The following is a 19,402-nucleotide window of genomic DNA, read 5'->3' as shown; positions in this document are numbered from 1 at the left end:
CCTTCTGTACTTGATTCTCGGCGAATCAGCGCAAAGTCAACACGCCATTGTTTTAATATGTGATGACCCCAAGCCGTTCACATTTATGATACAGCAACGCTGATTGGTGGCAGTGAAATGCAGCTTTTTCTAACACGATCACGCACTGGTTCGTTGGTCAGTTATGAATGGCCGGCTTTACCAAAACCGTATTTATCAGTGTTAGTTGTAGAAATGTTGGATATGTAGGATGAATGACCGACCAGAAACGACTCGCCCGTGTTTTTTAGATATTTTCCATGGCTCGTGTGCAAACAATGACTTTAAAAAATAAGGGGAAAACAATTACATAAATTGAAATTATGAGTAAAAGAGCAGTTACTTTAAAAATTTTAACACAGTGACTCGTACATATCATGTAAATATAGAACAGATGGTTTACGACCGTATTAAATCGAAAGAGAGAGCAAATACATTTATGGAAGAAAAGAAATTCGAATCAGTAGAAAAGGTTAGGGAGAGAGAATTCAAGTTACAAATACATGTAATACACCAATACAAATTAAATTAAGTGCATAGAAAGAGAATGAGCAGAACGGTTAGTACTAGAAAGAAGGAACATTTTTAGAAAAGGTCTTCTTTACCACTATATTTTTCTGAATTCTTGATTTTCTGGAAGGCGAATATAAATATAAAGTACTAGTATACAAACGATGATTGGAAACATAGGGCGCCCTCTATAAAACAAAACGGGCCTTTCAATTACCCGGAAGTAAACAAACACGTGTCAATTTACGAACAGGCTGCGTGGATTACGATCGCCCGCTTATTATGCATATATGTGTAACATCTGGACGCGAAACCTCATGCTTTCAAAGCGATGATGACGATGGAGCTAGCTAAGTCCATTTCTCTCTCCATTTTGTTAATTTTTACTACATTTGATGCATCTTGTGCCTTCCGCGAAGAACCCTTAACGTTGTTGATCAGTTTCGGCGGCTTCCGATGGGACTATTTGAGCAAGGCGAACACGCCCAATTTCGATCAGTTGATAAAAGATGGATCGTTCGCTCCAGACGGTATCGTAAGCGCGTTCGTCACAGACACTTTTCCAAATCAGCACACGATAGCAACAGGCTTGTGGCCAGAAAGCCATGGCATCGTGGCGGACGAGATGTACGACCCTGTTCTCGATGATCATTTCGATAACGGCAAGACGGGAAATGATAGCAGTTTGTGGTGGGACACAGGAGCTGAACCAATTTGGGTGACCAACCAACGCCGAGGCGGCAAAAGTGGCGTATACGACTGGCCGGGAGCGGATGTTAAAATTAAAAACACCCTACCAAATTTCCGTAACAGTATTAATTCTACGGACACGGTCACGTTTAATGAACGTGTGGATACAGTCATAGATTGGTTCACTTCAACTGAGAATCCGATTAATATGGGGTTGTTGTATTTAAAAGAACCAGACCATACTGGCCACACATATGGCCCAGATGCCCCAGAAATGGTGGGTGTTATCAGTATGTGCGATGAAACAATTGGTCATCTCGTACAGCGGTTGCGAGAGACAAACCTGTACAATAAAACCAACGTTATTATTACCAGTGATCATGGAATGACTGCAGTGGACTCCACAGATCGCTTAATTGTCCTGAAGGACATCTTGGGAGAAATAACGGACATGCTTGATATCATCGGTACATCCCCTGTTGTAGGAATCCGCCCTCATGACGGTAATATTAAACTATTCTCAATTATATTTGTAGTGAAAATATGGGTATAAACAACAACTATATTGGTGACCCTGCTCATACCCCTCACTTTCATTACAATATACGCCACTACTGTTTAAAATGCTCTTAAAATTTACTCCAGTATGATGGAAATATTCTTGTGAAAATTTATATTTTTGGTAAAAAAAAAAACATTTTGTACATGTTTGAACATGCATCAAAATGAAACGCTTGTTCATTTCAACATGTGTGTGCATCAGTGAAATTATTCAATCCCACTGGATATTACTCATTGTACTGATTTGCATATTAATAGGTTGCCTGATCAAATTAACATATAACTACAGGAGATAAGATGATGGCTATTTAACTGATGTCTTGAGTACTGCTACTGTCCCATGGCACGCAGAAACTTCCTAAAAAGTAGATTACTTAAATGCTGTATATCATTAAATATTCATCCAATCTATTCCCATTATGAGCTGTGATGTTTATTTTTATACTTCATGATCACATACAATTGTATTCCCTGCTCCATAGAAGACACTGTAACAACATTTAAATTCATTTTTAATCACGATTTTTGATCATATTACTGGGGGTTACATTCACGAATATTTCATTGGAAAATTCAGTTTTATTTCAACTTTACATATCCTCTGGATTCTGTTTAGTTTACTGTTATTGTCATCAAAAATGACAAAACTAAAACCTAGTAAATAATAAAATATAGATATCATCAAAAGTACAAGTAGTATTGTTGTTGAATTTTGATCCAGATCATTAAAATTGTTAACAAATTTATTCTCTATAGAAAGAATATGAGACAAAGGTCTTTATGTTTTGACATTGTCTAATGTCCATTAATTTTATTCTGACCTTGATTGTCCATTTTCTAGTCACTGTGTTAACACATTGTCCACTGAGAGCCTCCATGACCAGCCAAAATGAATGGCAGAAACAAGTGGTTCTCATGAATAGTTTTGTTTTACATTAAAAATATTCCCGGCTTCAGGTTAATTATTATTATGTACAAATTAAATTAAAAAATTCAAATTGTGTTCGTACATGTATAGATAGTGTGACACATTGTTTGTGTTCATTCAGGCTAAATATAATATACTATTTTTAGAAATTTGAAAAAAAAACAGGTAATGTGAGTTTTAAAAAAAAATATTCTTGTTTCTTTTTCACTGCATCAGTTAAAAATGTGCGCATCACAGCTCGCTTTTTTTCATAATTTTTTATACTGACTTTAGAAAAACTAAAAGAAATTGAAAAATTCATAAACATCATTTCAGAATAAAAGTAAAAAAAAAGCTGCATGCATGCTTGGATTTTAGAGAAAAAAATATTTTTTGATCTATGCATAATAATGATAACAATAAAATTAATAAAACTGGAATATTATTTCTTAGCTGAAAACATTACATTTTTATATTGCTTCACTTCAAACCAAACAACTCATTACATTTTTTTTTGCAGTTTGGGCCAGTTACTTTCTAGAGTTGTAATGTTTTCAGCTAAGAAATAATATTCCAGTTTTATAAATTTTATTGTTATCATTATTATGCATAGATCAAAAAATAATTTTCGCCATGAAATGAAAATTTTGTTTTATGATAATTATTTTTATAAAATTGTCAATTATGTGGTGGATTTTTTTTAGGGTTACAATTGACGTTGATTTACCTGCGTACAGTAGGAATATGCAGTTTTAACCCTATATTTTACTGCCAGTTTTTTTACAAGTTTCACTTTTATTTTGTGCATGTTGTTCCTATATATTGTTGGCATTCAATGTTACCTTTGGAAGTTTTCATTTTTGGAAAATATGCAACACTGGTTTTACATATACACATATAATTAATAACATCTTGATATTTGAGCATCTTTCTGTAAGATTTCTTGGCGACAATGTACAAGTATGTATATTCAACTTGTTAAAAACTGAGACAAATGAATGATCTACTGGTTAAAAAAACTAAGAATCTATTAGAGATACAGGTACAACAAGTGAATGCATTCGTTTCCATTGGAGGTCAATGCATATTGCCTAAGTGCATACTTTGCGGTATCCTCATAATAACCTTATTATTGCACATCCTTTCCTCCCAAGGATCATTGGAAGGCCGAAATCCTAAAAAATTCAGAACAGATTCAGCGAACTTCTTTGTGTGGGGGCTGCCATGTTTGTTTTTACTCTTAGAGAATGTCGCGCTCATAAGTGCTCCATATTTGGAATTCGCATTTCCTAATATGGTAGGATGAAAATATCCAGTGCAGTACCGGAAAATTAAGTCACGCTGTAACTTATGGCGTTGTGGTGACAGATGTATAATAAATATTATAAACTATTGATTGCAATTTATTTTTCAGATAAATTTACAAGAATTATCTATACTGCTCTGGGATCTGACGAGCATATGTCAGTATATCTGAAAGATGAAATACCAGATGAGCTGCATTATAAAAAGAATCCTCGTATCATGCCTATTATTCTTGTTGCCAATGAAGGATGGACTATTGTGTTTTCGCGTGACGACGTTAAAGGTAAGATCACCTAACAACCCAATTCCAAGATAGCTGCCATTAGAAGTTAACTGAAATCGTACCTCGATTTGATTGTTAATGCATGACATTCATTTTACTGTAATTTTTTTACTCATGACATGGTAGATGAACATGTTATTACCAAACGCTTCAGCGTGGTATTAAGAATTTGTTTTCAGGGTTGGGTGATACGAAGGTGGAAAATGGTTGCACATATGGGGGTAATCCCTGGAATTGCAATAGAGAGGGTTCAGGCCGAAATACAATATATAGTGTTTTCATGTTTCGTCTGATATTTCTGTGGTATTCTGCTGCTGTAACTAATGCAACATTTGTTCTAAAATTAAGTGTATTGTGTGCACTCAAGGACTATTCGTTTTTTGCTGAAAACACCCCTATTTTTTAATGGCAGATTCGAGCTAGGTTCACTCCCACTGGGAAATGTGCATTGTCGCTTGAATGAGAGCTAATTAAACACATTTTCCAGACCGGCGAAATAGTATGTAACAGCCAATTGTAACAGCCTATCACATGATTTTACTGAGAATGTCAACATGGAAAGAGGCTATTCTATTTTACGCAGGAATAATTGGGAGTAGAATATGTGAGGGATTGTAAAATCAGAGATGTGTATACTGAAAAGTAATATTTATCCTTTTTTGCATCGCTGAGCATTTCTGTTTCAGTATATTGGTTTGAAAATGTTGAACTTGCATGATTTGTAATGTTTTTTTTTTTACTGAAACTCCCCTATTGATCGAATCCCGGGTTTGAACGAGAACGGCACACCACGTGATTCGTTTGCATACAATGCCGAAGGCAAATATGCCGTGCTACTGCGGTACTCCACTGACGGGATGACTTACTAGTTCTGCATGCTACAACTTCGCTTGCGATGTTGCTTGTTAGTCATGGATTAAATGAATCTTGATTACCAGTTAAAATGTTGCTCATTTGGCGTTGGTAATCTTTATTTGGAACTGGGTAACGCCGCAACGTTGCCAGCAAAAGCCTTCTGGTACTTCGTACTATGATAAAACTCAGTCAACATACATCAAGTTCTCTCAATCGCATCTTGAATTTTCAAGGTGAAATTTCCGGCGAAGCACTCCACTCTAGAGGGAGGTATGTCCGAACGGAACAACACCGTGCAGGCGGACGATGCTCAATCGTAGTATTCCATGTGATGTACACCTAATATGCCAAAAATGTTGCTGAACGATTTGAACTGGATAAAAATAGCAGATGAAAATTTGTTTACAAATAAAAATACTTAGGTTGCCAATGAAAACAAGCAATATGTTTTCGGCTGTTACCATGGTAGGACATGAACGTCGTGAAGCTAACGTCGGTTTATAACTAAAACCGGGCACCTTATACGAGGTTCGCAAAATAACATTCATTCTTTAAAAGTCACTTTACTTTATTGCTAGGACGTATTCAGCCGTTAAATGTATTATTTCCAACCGTTTTGCGATAGTATTTTCTAGATTGGAGGCAGCATTTACAGTTTATTCAAAGTTGCGTTGGGATTACGTTGATACAGTGTAACGATGTCGGCGCCGGTGATCTCTTACCAGTGCGCAACGTAGCCAGAATAAAAGGCATGATCATTTGGCCACTGCTGTTACAAGACTGGTAGGAGGTAATACATTTGAGGCGAGAGTATTCAAAAAACAGATTTTGGCTGTTGGCATGGTAGCGATGGGTCAGGATTGTTTTTCCAATTAGTGATGGTACGACCTGCTTGTCAAGTATGAACAAAATCAGCCAAGCCAAAAAAAATCACAGAAGAGTTAAAAAGCCATTCCTGGTGAACAGTTACTCTAACTTTGGGGTCAACTTTCTCATTAATGAAAAAAGATATCAAAAATTCAAATAGTAACTTTGTGCCCACACTCAAGCTCGTACAATGAGCTATGTCTGAGGTGTTGTATCACAGGGAGTTGGGCAAACTGATGTATTTTAATAAATTATTGAATAATAAAATGCTATATAACTTTTCTTTCACCCCCCCCCCCCCCCCTCTTCCTGGTATCTATTTCAAGTAATCGCTGATATTTGTTTATACCATTCTTTCCTTCATCACAATCTTTGTTACTCGCTAATGTTATATGCAGATTTTAATGCGCGATGTGGACACACCCTATTATAGGATATAACACAGTCCCTCTAGTGGATATAGAAATATTTTACTATAATAGGGTGTGTCTACATCTCGCATTAATATGCAAATGCAATGCAAATGAGATCTGAGCGCAAATAAAGTAGTCCCTTCAGGAGTACTGTTTTTCGAAATATAGCCAAAATAAACAATATTTAGAAGTACGATATTTTTCCCTTAGGGTACATACTTGCCGAGTGAAATTAAATTTGAATAACAGTAATGGTAATTTTAGGTAGTCACTTATTTTGATTAAAACTAATTTGCATGTCACCACGCGATAATGTTTTCGATATTTTCACGGTCGATATGCAAATGAACATGGTATTTCCATTGGCTACCGAACTATTTTTATTTTGTAAACACATTTCCGTCTGCTATTTTTGTCAGGTTCAAATCATTCACCAGCATTTTTGGCATGTTACATGTACATCACATAGAAAACTAGGATTGGGAGAACGTAATGTATGTTGACCACCTGGAAACTGAGTTTTATAAATCTTAAAGGGCTCTCGGAAGATTCACCCGCAGCCTGGACCCGCAGTAAAATCAGCGATTACTACTATGGAGCCGCAACTATAAACTTCGAAATACCAGGAGGTTTCTGCTGGCGACGTTGTGGTGTTACTCAGTTCCAAATAAAGATTACCAATGCCAAATGAGCAACATTTACCGGTAACCAAGACTCAGTCTATCCACGACCAGCAAGCAACATCACAAACGAAGTTGTAATGTGCAGCTCACAGGTCAGCAACGACCGATGTCAACGAAAGTCATTCCATCAGTGAAGTACCGCAGTTGCACGGCATCTGTGGAGGAACTTTTAACTTCAACATAAATCGTGTATCGTAGTAGCCCAGTTTAAGTCCTGGTTCTATCGTGGTCCCAACTAAAGGGCGACAGTCATTGTGTCGCGTCCTGTTCGATATGGAACTCATAGCGACGTATACAACGCGTGTAAAATACATTGTTTATTTACAAGAAATTCGAACACGCGCTGCGCGACGACCACCGCGTTTAAAAATCCACGAGTTATTTATTCGGACAATGACTCAAATCAGACGTCTGATTATTTTATTTTCACACGTACAGTGACACGCGTTCTACACTGACACGCGTTGCTAGGTCGCAGTACTGTCTTGGAGCATATTAATGGCCAATTGGGTTCCCCGACCTAAATTTCTATCCCGGTTTGTTGCACGTTCTTTCTTTAACATCAAATAATAAAATATGGGACATATGTAATAATAACAGAACCCCACGCCCTCCCCGTGGCTTCGCTCGTGAAAGTACGGCAGCAGGATACACCGCATCACTCGTGAAAATAACTTCCATACGCATTGAAAGCCACGGCGAGGGTATGGGGTTCTGTCATAATACTTCATTATCACTAAAAACATTTTTCCCCTGAAATAAATTTCAGTGAAAATTCCATTTCCCTCATACTCTATTGAGACACAGCACAGTGAAAATTGGATTCACATGTAATGCTTGAAAACATGTCAGCAAAAATAAATTAAGTGAAATTCTACATGACTTCATAAGAGTTGGAAATGAACAAACTACACCCGACCCTACCACTCCATACACAATGTAAACTACACCCCAAAACATCCTTTCACCCACGGTTACTACCGTGTTTCACCAGTGTATTCTATTTGACTTCAGGAGAAATTGAAATAAACAAATTAATTATAATCTAGTTGAGCACTGATTAAATAAACTACCTCGTCTTTATGTCAACTTGAAGTTTTTCGTTGCCTACATCAGTGACTTCAACATATATGTTTCAATCCCAGGAATTTCACTTGCTGTTAATTGCATGGGAGTGCCAGTCTTTCATGAATTTCTATTGTCATGTCAATTTCTTGCGATTACTCGGAACATGAAGCTGTAACCACAGACCGTCTAGGTGCTATAACTAAAACCTGGTGTAAGCACCGGTTAGGCAGTCTTGACTTATGCATGTGAAGCCACCTGAGAGGTCTAATATTCAATCCTATAGATTTCTCATTGTTTGGTAACTATTTGCTGCATATGCAACAAAAATCAATATAAAAATATGACCCACACAGCATTCTACAGGTTACTTGTTAGTAGTTATAAGTGGTTGGGCCTTTCTTGCCATGTCAGTTTAACAGTCTTGAATCCTGAAATACAGTGACCCCTCGCTAAGTCGCGCCTCAGTAAGTTTCGGGTAGTTCCATGGCTCCCAAAAATTGTTGTATTTTGCTGGCAGTTTTAAAGTAGAAGAACTCAGGTTTCATCGTATTGTGTATTAAATTTGCTGTTAAAGGGCTGGAGGAGACAACTTAACACCTACTGGTCATCAATTACGGAGATACAAAAGGGTGATGGTGGCCTGACTCGAGATGTCAAGGGTCGTGACTTTAGACACTTCTCAACCGGTCCCCTTAGATAAAGCTCTATTAAACTTGCTGCCATAAGTTGAATCCATGTGGACATGGATGCTGTGATGTTGTTCGATAAAAAATATGTACTATAAATAAACCCATGTGTGTATATGTGCTTGTTATCAATTTTCAATGTATAACCCTTTCACAAGACCCTTTGGTAAGGCGCAACCCTTGATAAGTCATGTTTTTTTGCTTGGATCCCAACACCCGTGACTTAGCGAGGGACCACTGTATGTCATTATTTGTGTTGATTTTTTGGGGCTAACATGAATAAAATAATAATACAAGCAAAATCACAAAATAAATATTTAATAAATCTGCATTAATTAAAGTTGAAATATGAATGAAAACATACAATTTTTCATACATCTTCATGCTGGTCATTCAGGGTTAGACAGTCAAAAAAATTCATCACTATCTAATAGGGCTAGTGAACCTGGAAAAATGCTATCGCACCTAAAATCTTACTGGTGCTGCTACTTTTTTGCAAGAGTAGTCTCTTTTCGCCATCATTTTGAATTGAATATAGAAACATTTACATAGCAATGCTCTCAAACAGAAGTCATGAGATAGTAGGACAGGTATATGTACCCTGTAGAGATGTGTGCGTGTACACCTGTACACCTTCCACTCATTAAAACAATGGGAAAAAAAACACTAGTCCTTCAAAATTTACTAGACTCGGAATAGAGGACCAGCGTGAGTGTCAAACCCTGTTATTGAAGAGCAAATTGGATTGAGATTTATCCTAAAATAAAAATATTGTTTTTATATCACATACAACAGTATTCACACAGTGTAATAAGAAAAACATAAATCTACCAAAACAATCAGTGCACATCAGTATCAGAAAATTGTGTTGTTTCGAAGAATACTTAATATCAGCGTTCAAGCATCAAACAACATGATTGAAAATGACATTTTCCCCGTCCATACTGTGTTTTTAATATATTGCAGCTGACATTAACAATGCATGGCAGTGGTGTTAAATTCCGTCATGTGGAAAATTGTGATAACTGTATGTTTGAATACTGTAAATTGTTATCATCTTTTGTCATGAAGACAATATTTCATTAAAGACACTGACACTCTATGTCGAAGGACCTCCAGAAAAATTTCCAACGATTTGTACTACGAAATTGTTTTGAAAAATGTTTCTCGCCAAATTAAAGTGGTCTACAGTGCAGTGTAGCATAGTGTTACCTGGTGTGTGTCATAGTGGTTAGTATGTCAGTCTGTCATCTGGGAGATTGTGTTTTTGATTCCCACGGTCGGCTGACCACTCAATAGTGCAAAATAGAGTATCTGCCAGGCTTGTGGCATTCGTATTTGGGAGGATGGTTTCTCTTCAGATGGGAATGTAAAGCTGTTGGTCCTGTATACTGTTCCTGTGCATGTGAAAGATTCAGTTTTACTTGTCGCCAAGAGTAGCAGTTTTAATGGGAAAGCTTACATATTTTTCCCAATGCATACAATGTATGTATACCTGAGTTGTACATCCTTCATTTCCATGTCTGTAAATATGGACTCGGAGCCCATTGATAGGAAATAATGATATGAGTGGCTTATACATGTATACATCTGTAATGTACCAAAATTTTAGATATTTTCTTTATTAACTGTATTAATCAGGATTCTTTTCGCTTAATATTTGACACAATTATGTTGTTCTTGTCCAACTTTCTTCGATTTCTTATTTGTGAAAATAACAAAAGTTGCATAATTATGTTTTAAATACTGAGAACCATTACCAGTGTTTTCTTCAAAAATCACCTTTATCGACCATTCAACGTAAACTTCTACAATTTTTAACATACATAATACAAAGTACATACATTTAATTCACAATACTGAAAATGTTATAATTTGGGTGTATTTTAGGACTGAATTTTCTGTCACTATTAAATTGGCAATTTTGTTTATGTTTGAGCTTAACGTCGTGACCGAGGACAGGCAGAGACACAACAAATTTCACATTTTGCTCTGTTTTTGGGGAAACATGCTGTTTTATGTGATATTTTTACCTTCTACATGTCTATGAACATATCACCTTCTCCACATGTGTATAATATTTTGTGATTTTTGGTGGAAAATCAGTTGAGCAAGTTTGGGGGGGGGGTATGGGGGGGGTGATGTGGGGAGGGGTGTCTGCCGTGACTAAAGGTTTAGTTGTAAATGATGGTTCATGGTATTATAATGCTGGACATTGCCATTATTATGACACCCCTAATCTTATTAATTTATGAAGAGCACCTGTAACTCACTGATAATGAACAATATGACACATACAGCTGTATATTAGTATTTACTTAAATACAGCATTACTGACAGTTGAATATGATATTTGGTTACTTTTGAAGGTTATAATACACAAAGAGCACATGTTGTATTTGCTGAGAATTGCCCAGGTGCCTCAAACAGTCTGTTTTTATCTCCTGATAGTGTGATTGCAGGCTTAGACTTGTAATATTGCTTTAAAAAAAAAAAATAGCAAAGCTCCCTGCTGAAAAATTAATTAATGAGCCCATGTGTCTGTCTGGACGCTCCATGGCAAAATACTGGAGGTTTTTCAGAGTGATGGGACTAAAGAAGGATATACATTTATGACGCTTCATATTGCAAGTTGTTGCTTACAGGGTTTGAACTTCAGTATTCCACGAGCATCCAGTCATTACAGTCATTGAAATTGTGACTTTGTGAAAGTTGTATAGGGATTACATTCGCCAAGTTTACTCTATAGAGATGCATGTCAATGTTACGTTATCTGCAATGAGTAGGTCAGCTGATTAATATAACAGTTGACAACCTCACACTGCAATATGGTAGATTATAAATCAAGCTGTGACAACAGATGGGATTGGACGATATATAAATGACATAAGCAATCCGAGCTGTTAATGTGTCATGACTCATTTCTCAGACAGTTAATCAGGCAAACTGACACGTAAATAAATTGATATTAATTTGTCATTTTCAAATGTTTCAAACTCCACACATACCAGAAATCATGTCAGACATATGCACATGTAATGGTGTATACATTTGATTCATGATGACGAAATTACTGCCGTTTAGGGCTAAAAAAGCATTGAAATTCAACATTTTCATCATTTTCAATAGCATTTCTACCATGATTTTTCATACCTGTTACCAAATAGTTGTAACTGTCTTCAGTTTGCATCATGCCTGTTATATGAGTGTCAGTCAGAATACAATATGCAACAATATCAAGCCTTTGTAGAACAGTATTTCAGGCATTTGCCTGAGCTGTTAATATGCAATACATTCGCAAGATTGCATGCATGTTTGACAAAACGTGTACATGTACAGATATATATATACTTGCTCTTGAATATACTTTTATTAAAAACAACAGGGACTGTGTCGTGTCATGACTTGTTTTATTTTGCCCAAACAGTAATACTAACAATTTCATCAATGAAAGGGACCTTGCATTCCTGGTGACCCCCCTTCCCCCTCCCAAATTATCAGGTATGTGCCCTTTTTTGGGGGATGAAGGTCATGCATATATTATTAGTAAACGTTCAAGACTAGAACAAGAGACATATGCTTTCTCACATTTATGCTCTTGTGGTTCAATGGTGAGAAATTATTGTTTTATTGTCTTGAATTCAAATTCTGACCACTTCACATAGGTAAGAATGTATAATCTCACCGATTTATTTGTGAGAATATAAATTTACGCTGATTTATAAGCGAAAATCCAATTTTGTTGGTGAGATTTTGTTGACCAACTGATGAGAATTCAACCTACCTAAAATCCCTTGTGAAAAACCATGCAATTTGAAGTCTCGCTAATAAATTAGTGAGAATTTATATTCTCAAAGATGAAGTAGTAAGAATTTGGATTTTTACCATTGAACGGCAAGAATAGAATCATTTTCAAGGATGTCATTGAGAAGAATATCATATCTTACAGAACATCAAGAAAGTGTTTGTTTCTGGCTCTGGTTTTGCTTTTTTTTTCACCAATGGCTATAAGGCTTATTATTAGATCTCATTTGATTACCTGATTCATCCCAGTTCACCGCATGGACACCAGTGTTGTTAGTTATGTTAATTGATTCCCCAATTTCTTTTTCATTCTCTTGTGCATGTATGTTACTATGAATAATTAGTCCCAGTCCAATATGATTTAAAATGTGATGTAAGCTAATTGCTTTAGCCAGTGTTCCTTGCCTCTAACTGCAAAGTACTATATGCCAGTCAAATTTAATTCCACTAGAAAGCAGCCTGTACATACACTGTATGTTGATTGGTTGCTGTTCCTGCAAAATTTGAATGCAATTTGTATAGTGTAGTTAGTCAGATATACTGGTAATAACTTTTACCTATGTGTAACTGTTATCTCTATTCTAGCATTCAGTATGCTTACAATTCAGTTATTGCATTCACGTTTTCTACACGTTTGGATATTTTAGTTCTTCCCCCCCCCCCCAATGTAAGCACTAATTTCATTGGTTATACATATACCTTGATTTTTTATGTGTGCTTGGACAGAGTGTTTTCACACATCATATTACATGGGTGCATCCAAATTTGAATATGCGTGAACCATACTAAATTATTTCTCAGTTTAAAATGAACAGAAAAACACTCATCTTTGACAAACATAAAGTGATTACTCTTGAATGCACTGAGGGGATTTCAATTAAAGTGACCAGAGTTAAATTACAAGTAAAATTGTCATTTACATTCACGAAAATACTAGGGGATTTCCAGCTTTGGACATCAATTTATGAAGAGCACCTGTAACTCACTGATAACAAACAATATGACACATACAGCTGTAAGTATTTAATTAAATACAGCATTACTGACAGTTGAATATGATATTTGGTTACTTTTGAAGGTTATAGTACACAAAGAGCACATGTTGTATTTGCTGGGAATTGCCCAGGTGCCTCAAACAGTCTGTTTTCATCTCTTGATAGTGTGATTGCAGGCTGAGACTTGTAATATTGCTTTAAAAAAAAAATAGCAAATCTCCCTGCGGAAAAATTAATTAATGAGCCCATGTGTCTGTTTGGATGGTCCATGGCAAAATACTAGAGGTTTCTCAGAGTGATGGGACTAAAGAAAGATGTATATTTATGACGCTTCATATTACAAGTTGTTGCTTACAAGGTTTGAACTTCAGTATTCCACGAGCATCCAATTTTAAGGTCAAAATTTATTAAAAACATCTTACAAGAAGGAATCACACCACAAAAGAAATTTTCTGTTATACTGCTGTGCCTTCATAGTGTTATTTACTGCCATTTTTTGTATGCCTTGTATATTTCTGACTTCTCTCTTGTGAGTCTGAGCTGAGGAATATTTTAAGTAAATTCATAGTGGGAAAAAATATTTTTACAATAGTACCAGTAACATAAAGATAATGTTTCCTTTCAAATCAATTTTGTTTGAGTGATTGTGCATATATTTTTGTATATCAATTCAAACTTAACAATAAGAAAATAATTGTGGATGTTGAAGTGGTGGGGATGTCACCTGTGCATGCATGGGAATTTAGTCCCGAGCGTTGATAACAACTCTTGCTAACGAATGCAAAGATTCATGGGTAGATGCTTGTTTTTAAACAACATTATGCTAAAGCTGTTTACCGCATACGCAGGTAACGACTCCCTTGCTTTAATATTTTAGCATTGAAATGTATGTTCATGTAACTACTTTAGAATGTTGTATATGACTTTTGACACACTCATTTGCCAAATTGTCAACTATTCATGTTATTTTTATTTCAGACCAAAAAGGCGATGATGGATATAGTAATACTTTGAAGTCGATGAGTTCCTTCTTCATTGCTCATGGACCAGCATTCAAAAGTAACTTTTCCTCGTTGTCGTTCAACAATGTTGATATCTACGCTCTGATCTGCCAGATAATGGGTTTGGAAGCTGCACCAAATAACGGCAGTTTAGCGATTGTTTCAGAAATGTTGAACATAACCTATCCAACACCAATAAAACCTACTACAAGTGGGGGTGGAGGTGGTGCCAGTGGTGGAGGGGATGGACCTGATGACGCAAATCCATCTAGTAAACATTCAGCGCTGTCTCAAAGATTAATAATTGGTAAGTTGAACTGATAATATTCATCTTACAGATCAAGGTTTTTTTAAATCCAACACTGTAAACGGGAAATTTGTGTAAATCCAATCAGCCGTGAAACATCCAACTATTTTTTAGTACCCTTTCGGACACAGTCCCAGTCCATGCATCCATGCGCCTGTGAGTCCAGACCTATATCTTAGACGTACCTGGACCAATTACATTCAAAATTCGCACATACATCATACATAATATTATACATATGTACATCGGTCTGATTCAAGTTTGCCGAATGGCGACCATTTTTGTACTGAAATCAATCATTTCTGCAATTCCGAAACCGGATCTCTGCTGTTTACAGACGGATTTTGTTCAAACTTAGTACATACATTGGACGCTATGGGACGTGAATGCAGGTAATTTTGTTTTTCAGATTGGATTCAAAATGGGCAATTTGTGGCCATTTTTTTAATCAATGTGGTTCTAGTGCCATTTCTCTGACATGCTTTGACTGATTAAGTTCAATTTTTATGTATTCATTATACATCATGTAATAGATATACAGATGTATTCAAAATGGCCAAATGGTGGCCATTTTGTATTAATTAACAGTATTGGTGTTCCAGAGCAATATCTCTCAATAAGGACAAGTACTCATTTGATGATCAGATACAAGATGACTGAATGTCAACCATTTTAATGTTGAAAAATCAACTTCTGGATCCACACTCTGACATGTTGATGTTCTAACTATACTACTATAAACAAAACTATATATCTTAAATTTGATAACTTACTGGGACGGTGCCATGCATGGCTTGTATTTGATGTGGCACAAAGCAAATTATGCTGGGTTTTGTATATAATTTGTTGTTACAATTGTTTTCATGGCATTCTTTCCCTCCTTGCGTGTACTAAAATTTCCATCCCACCAAATACAAACAAAATCAATTACAACTACTTGTTTTTCCTATATCGCTTACATGGAGGAACTACCCGGTAATATTTTTTTTTTTCTTTATCAATTTTTTTCTTCAAATTTGTAGCAATTGTTATAGCTGGGATTGTTTCCCTGACATCAGCCATCTTCCTAACTGGGATGTGTATCCGTCAACACAAGAACCGAATGAAGGAGTACACTGGCGTACCTACTGCCCGTACTTATGAGGCCAGCAAGCTATTGGTAGAGCAAGAAGACGATATTGCCTAATGGAAATTTATATTATATTTTCATACATCCAAGATGTGGTATGTGCTCCATTTGTTGCATAACACACTCAATCCCACAGGCTGGTAGACCATATACTTTTTGTACTGAACATACACTGCCCAAGGCGCAGTATTGTCTGAGTTTTTATTTGCTGTATTTAGCTACATTTATAAGCGAAAATAAAACCCAGTTAATAATCGAGTCCTTATGCAGTAGCGTATTGAAAAAACAATGTCACTAATCAACCACATGATATCCAGACCCATTTAAATGAAATTATATAAAAGTCTATGCTTATGCTTCACAAGTTTATTTATTGCAGATGACAAAATACATATTTTAAAGAGTATATTTTGTTGACGATTTATAATTATTATAATTTATCATCCTGATTCCATGGGTTTTCATTCCTTTTGTTCTTCCATTTTGGATAGGTGCAATACTGAAACTATTTGTAGTGCAATGTTTATAAGTGCAGTTATTTATATGAAATTTGTTGTTCTATAAAAAATTATGTAGAATGAGCTAACCCTTGGAATTCAGCATTACCAACTTCACACCAATGTGTGGTCAATAATTGTGGTGAATATTTGTCACAACACAACAAAGATAAATGTGTATTTATTATATTTCATTTCTGATATCCTCGATAAATAATTTTTTAAAACTAGCATAATAAAGCTGATTTATAACTAACAACATATGGAGTAGCAATAAATATGTTCACTGTGGCTGTAAATACTAACATATACAGTACAGTACAATGTACCATATTAGCATCAACTACATACAATGTTAACATGTTTGATCTCCAGTGGATTTATATTACAGATTTATTTGATTGATCCTCCGATTTTTAATTAAATTAAATTTTGAAATTTGTTGTCACCTTCATAAATTTCACCAACATTCATTCAAAAATTGGTACTCTTTGGTATTTTTAAATCTTGTGGATTATCTAAAAATACCATTTCCATGGAAACTATCAATAATTCCACTCATTTTCATTCCTACTTACCACAAAGAATAAGTATCCAAATTATTATGAAAAAGTCACTTTAAAGACATCTTCTTGTAAGTGATGTTATGACATTTTGGAAATTAATTGATTGAGTAATGTAATGTAATGTAATTAACTTTCTTTCCATTATCTGGTTAATGTAGGCAGTTTAATATTTATATTTCTGTCATATTTGGGGCTGAAAATGCACAAAGTAGTTGGATTTGTATTTCATACTTTATGATGAAGTATTATCAGATGCAATATCGAATATATTTGATATCTATATTATATGTATATGAAACTGATTTTTATTTAATGTTCAATTGATGATTGATTTTTTTAGGTTATGGGAATAACATTTGTTTCAAAATAGTCCTCACATGTCGTCTTTCCATTGGGAGATATAGAAACTGAATCTATCTTAGCCAATATTAAAAAAAAAAAACACTGCCTTTTCACTTGTAAACTTTTATACATACATGTATGGTGCTAACTATTGAAGGTTAATTAAGGAAATTAATCTGAAGGACTTCACCCTCTGGATAGTTAAAAATATGTGATAGATTACACATTTTGATATGCAATAATTGCATAATTATATTCATGCATGTAATTATTTATTCATATTTATTGTTTTGAGCTGTGAGTTACAGTTCAGAATTAGTGCATCAGTTTTTTTTTTTCTGAAACATATCAATAATCTTTTATTCATGTTATTCACAATTATTATGACATTTGGTAATTAGTATTACAAATTATAGTGGTCATATACCAGTATTGTACATGTGTGTATCAGTGTGACTTCACTGTTGTTGGAATACAGTTATATGTTCTATGTGTGAAAGTTCTCTCTTCCTGGTACATTCATTAGTATGAGAATCAATTTATTTTATTTGATATTTCAGCACAATTTTCTAGACTTGGCTATTTGTTTCTGCTACATGAGCACTATGTTTCTGTTTAGAACAAAACGATGCATTAAAATGTCCCAATTGGGCATGTTTGTGATCCAGTCATATCAATGAAAGTACCGGAATAAGTGGCATAGTTGTTTTATATTATTACAAACTCAACTGAGTTGTAGACACTGAACTTGATATACCTTTGTAGCACATTCAGAATATTTTCCTTCTTCAAATGGATTAATCCATACTATTCATGCTAAAGACTTGATGTCCCACTGATTATGATAATTCTGTTGAGTAATATATTCTCAAATAATGTGAAAATGTGCATGTTGTATTTGATTTTAGTCACAAATACAATGCTTATTTAACATACATAGAAAAGAATTATTCAATATAACGTGATGTGGTGGCCATTCATCAGTGGTATTTGGGGGCAGTAAAACTGACTACGATTAGTAATTAAATATTTCTATATATTGTATTTGTCAGTTCTATGATCTTTAATCTAATCTAAACTATAGCTTGTTAAAAATGAAATTTGGCATGGCGTGGTTAGGATTGCAGGACAGTTATGATGAAAGGAGAGAGTATAATACTAATTACATATGTTTTTTTGTTTTCACAATGAGATCTTGGCATTCATTTATGTCTAAAGTTTATTGCTTGGGTTAACGTTTCATATATATGTGTGTTATGGATAGCATGCGATCTTTACAATGCATGTAAAAATATGATATTTGTATGCATCTTGCGTGATAATTTTGGCACTTTGAAGTATTAGGTTTGGGGGAGTGTAAATTTAAACTTTAGAAAATGCTACCAATAATTAACAATCTTTGATCGTGTTAATATATCAATTTGATTTATAGTTAAAATAAGTGCAATACAAGCGCATTTGCATTTATACATAATTATGGTGATTTCCATGCTATTGCCAAGTCTTCAGAAATTTATAACTTCTTTCTAATTATTTTTAGTTAAATTCGTTTTTGTACAGAGGGTTACTTTTGATGAGTATGTTCATTAACACGAATTATTTATATCAATATAAGATGCCATTATGATAGATTTTTAAATGTAAGAATGTTATGCACAATATTTTATATTATCTTTTGAGGTGCTATTAAATAATACTTTATTGTATCCATTCTATTTTTTAGGGGGGAGGGGGTATGTTGTAATTGTACAAAATCTCAAATATCGTGGTAATTTGATGTTTGGTTGAATTGGTGTATTATAGTATGCAATGGTGTATTTGTAGATTCACAATTTTAAAGTAATTTGGATATTAATATATGGTTATTTAATGATTCCAAATAAAATGTTATTAAAATCTTATAAACTTTTTCATT

General features: G+C 34.8%; 1 protein-coding gene across 1 annotated transcript; it reads left to right on the top strand.

Annotated features, from left to right (window-relative positions):
- Positions 1-801: 801 nt before the first annotated feature.
- On the top strand, positions 802-19,392 carry LOC100377316 (ectonucleotide pyrophosphatase/phosphodiesterase family member 5-like). Its single transcript, XM_002733639.4, has 4 exons — positions 802-1,721; positions 4,101-4,274; positions 14,624-14,953; positions 15,976-19,392. The coding sequence occupies exons 1-4, from the start codon at positions 860-862 to the stop codon at positions 16,137-16,139; spliced, it is 1,530 nt and encodes a 509-aa protein (XP_002733685.3). The 5' UTR covers positions 802-859; the 3' UTR covers positions 16,140-19,392.
- The last annotated feature ends 10 nt before the right edge of the window (positions 19,393-19,402 follow it).

This window comes from Saccoglossus kowalevskii, chromosome 11, assembly GCF_978046115.1.
Source record: "Saccoglossus kowalevskii chromosome 11, keSacKowa6.1, whole genome shotgun sequence".
Classification (NCBI taxonomy): domain Eukaryota; kingdom Metazoa; phylum Hemichordata; class Enteropneusta; family Harrimaniidae; genus Saccoglossus; species Saccoglossus kowalevskii.
Note: the sequence above shows the minus strand (reverse complement) of the source record. Positions and strands in the feature narration are given on the sequence as shown.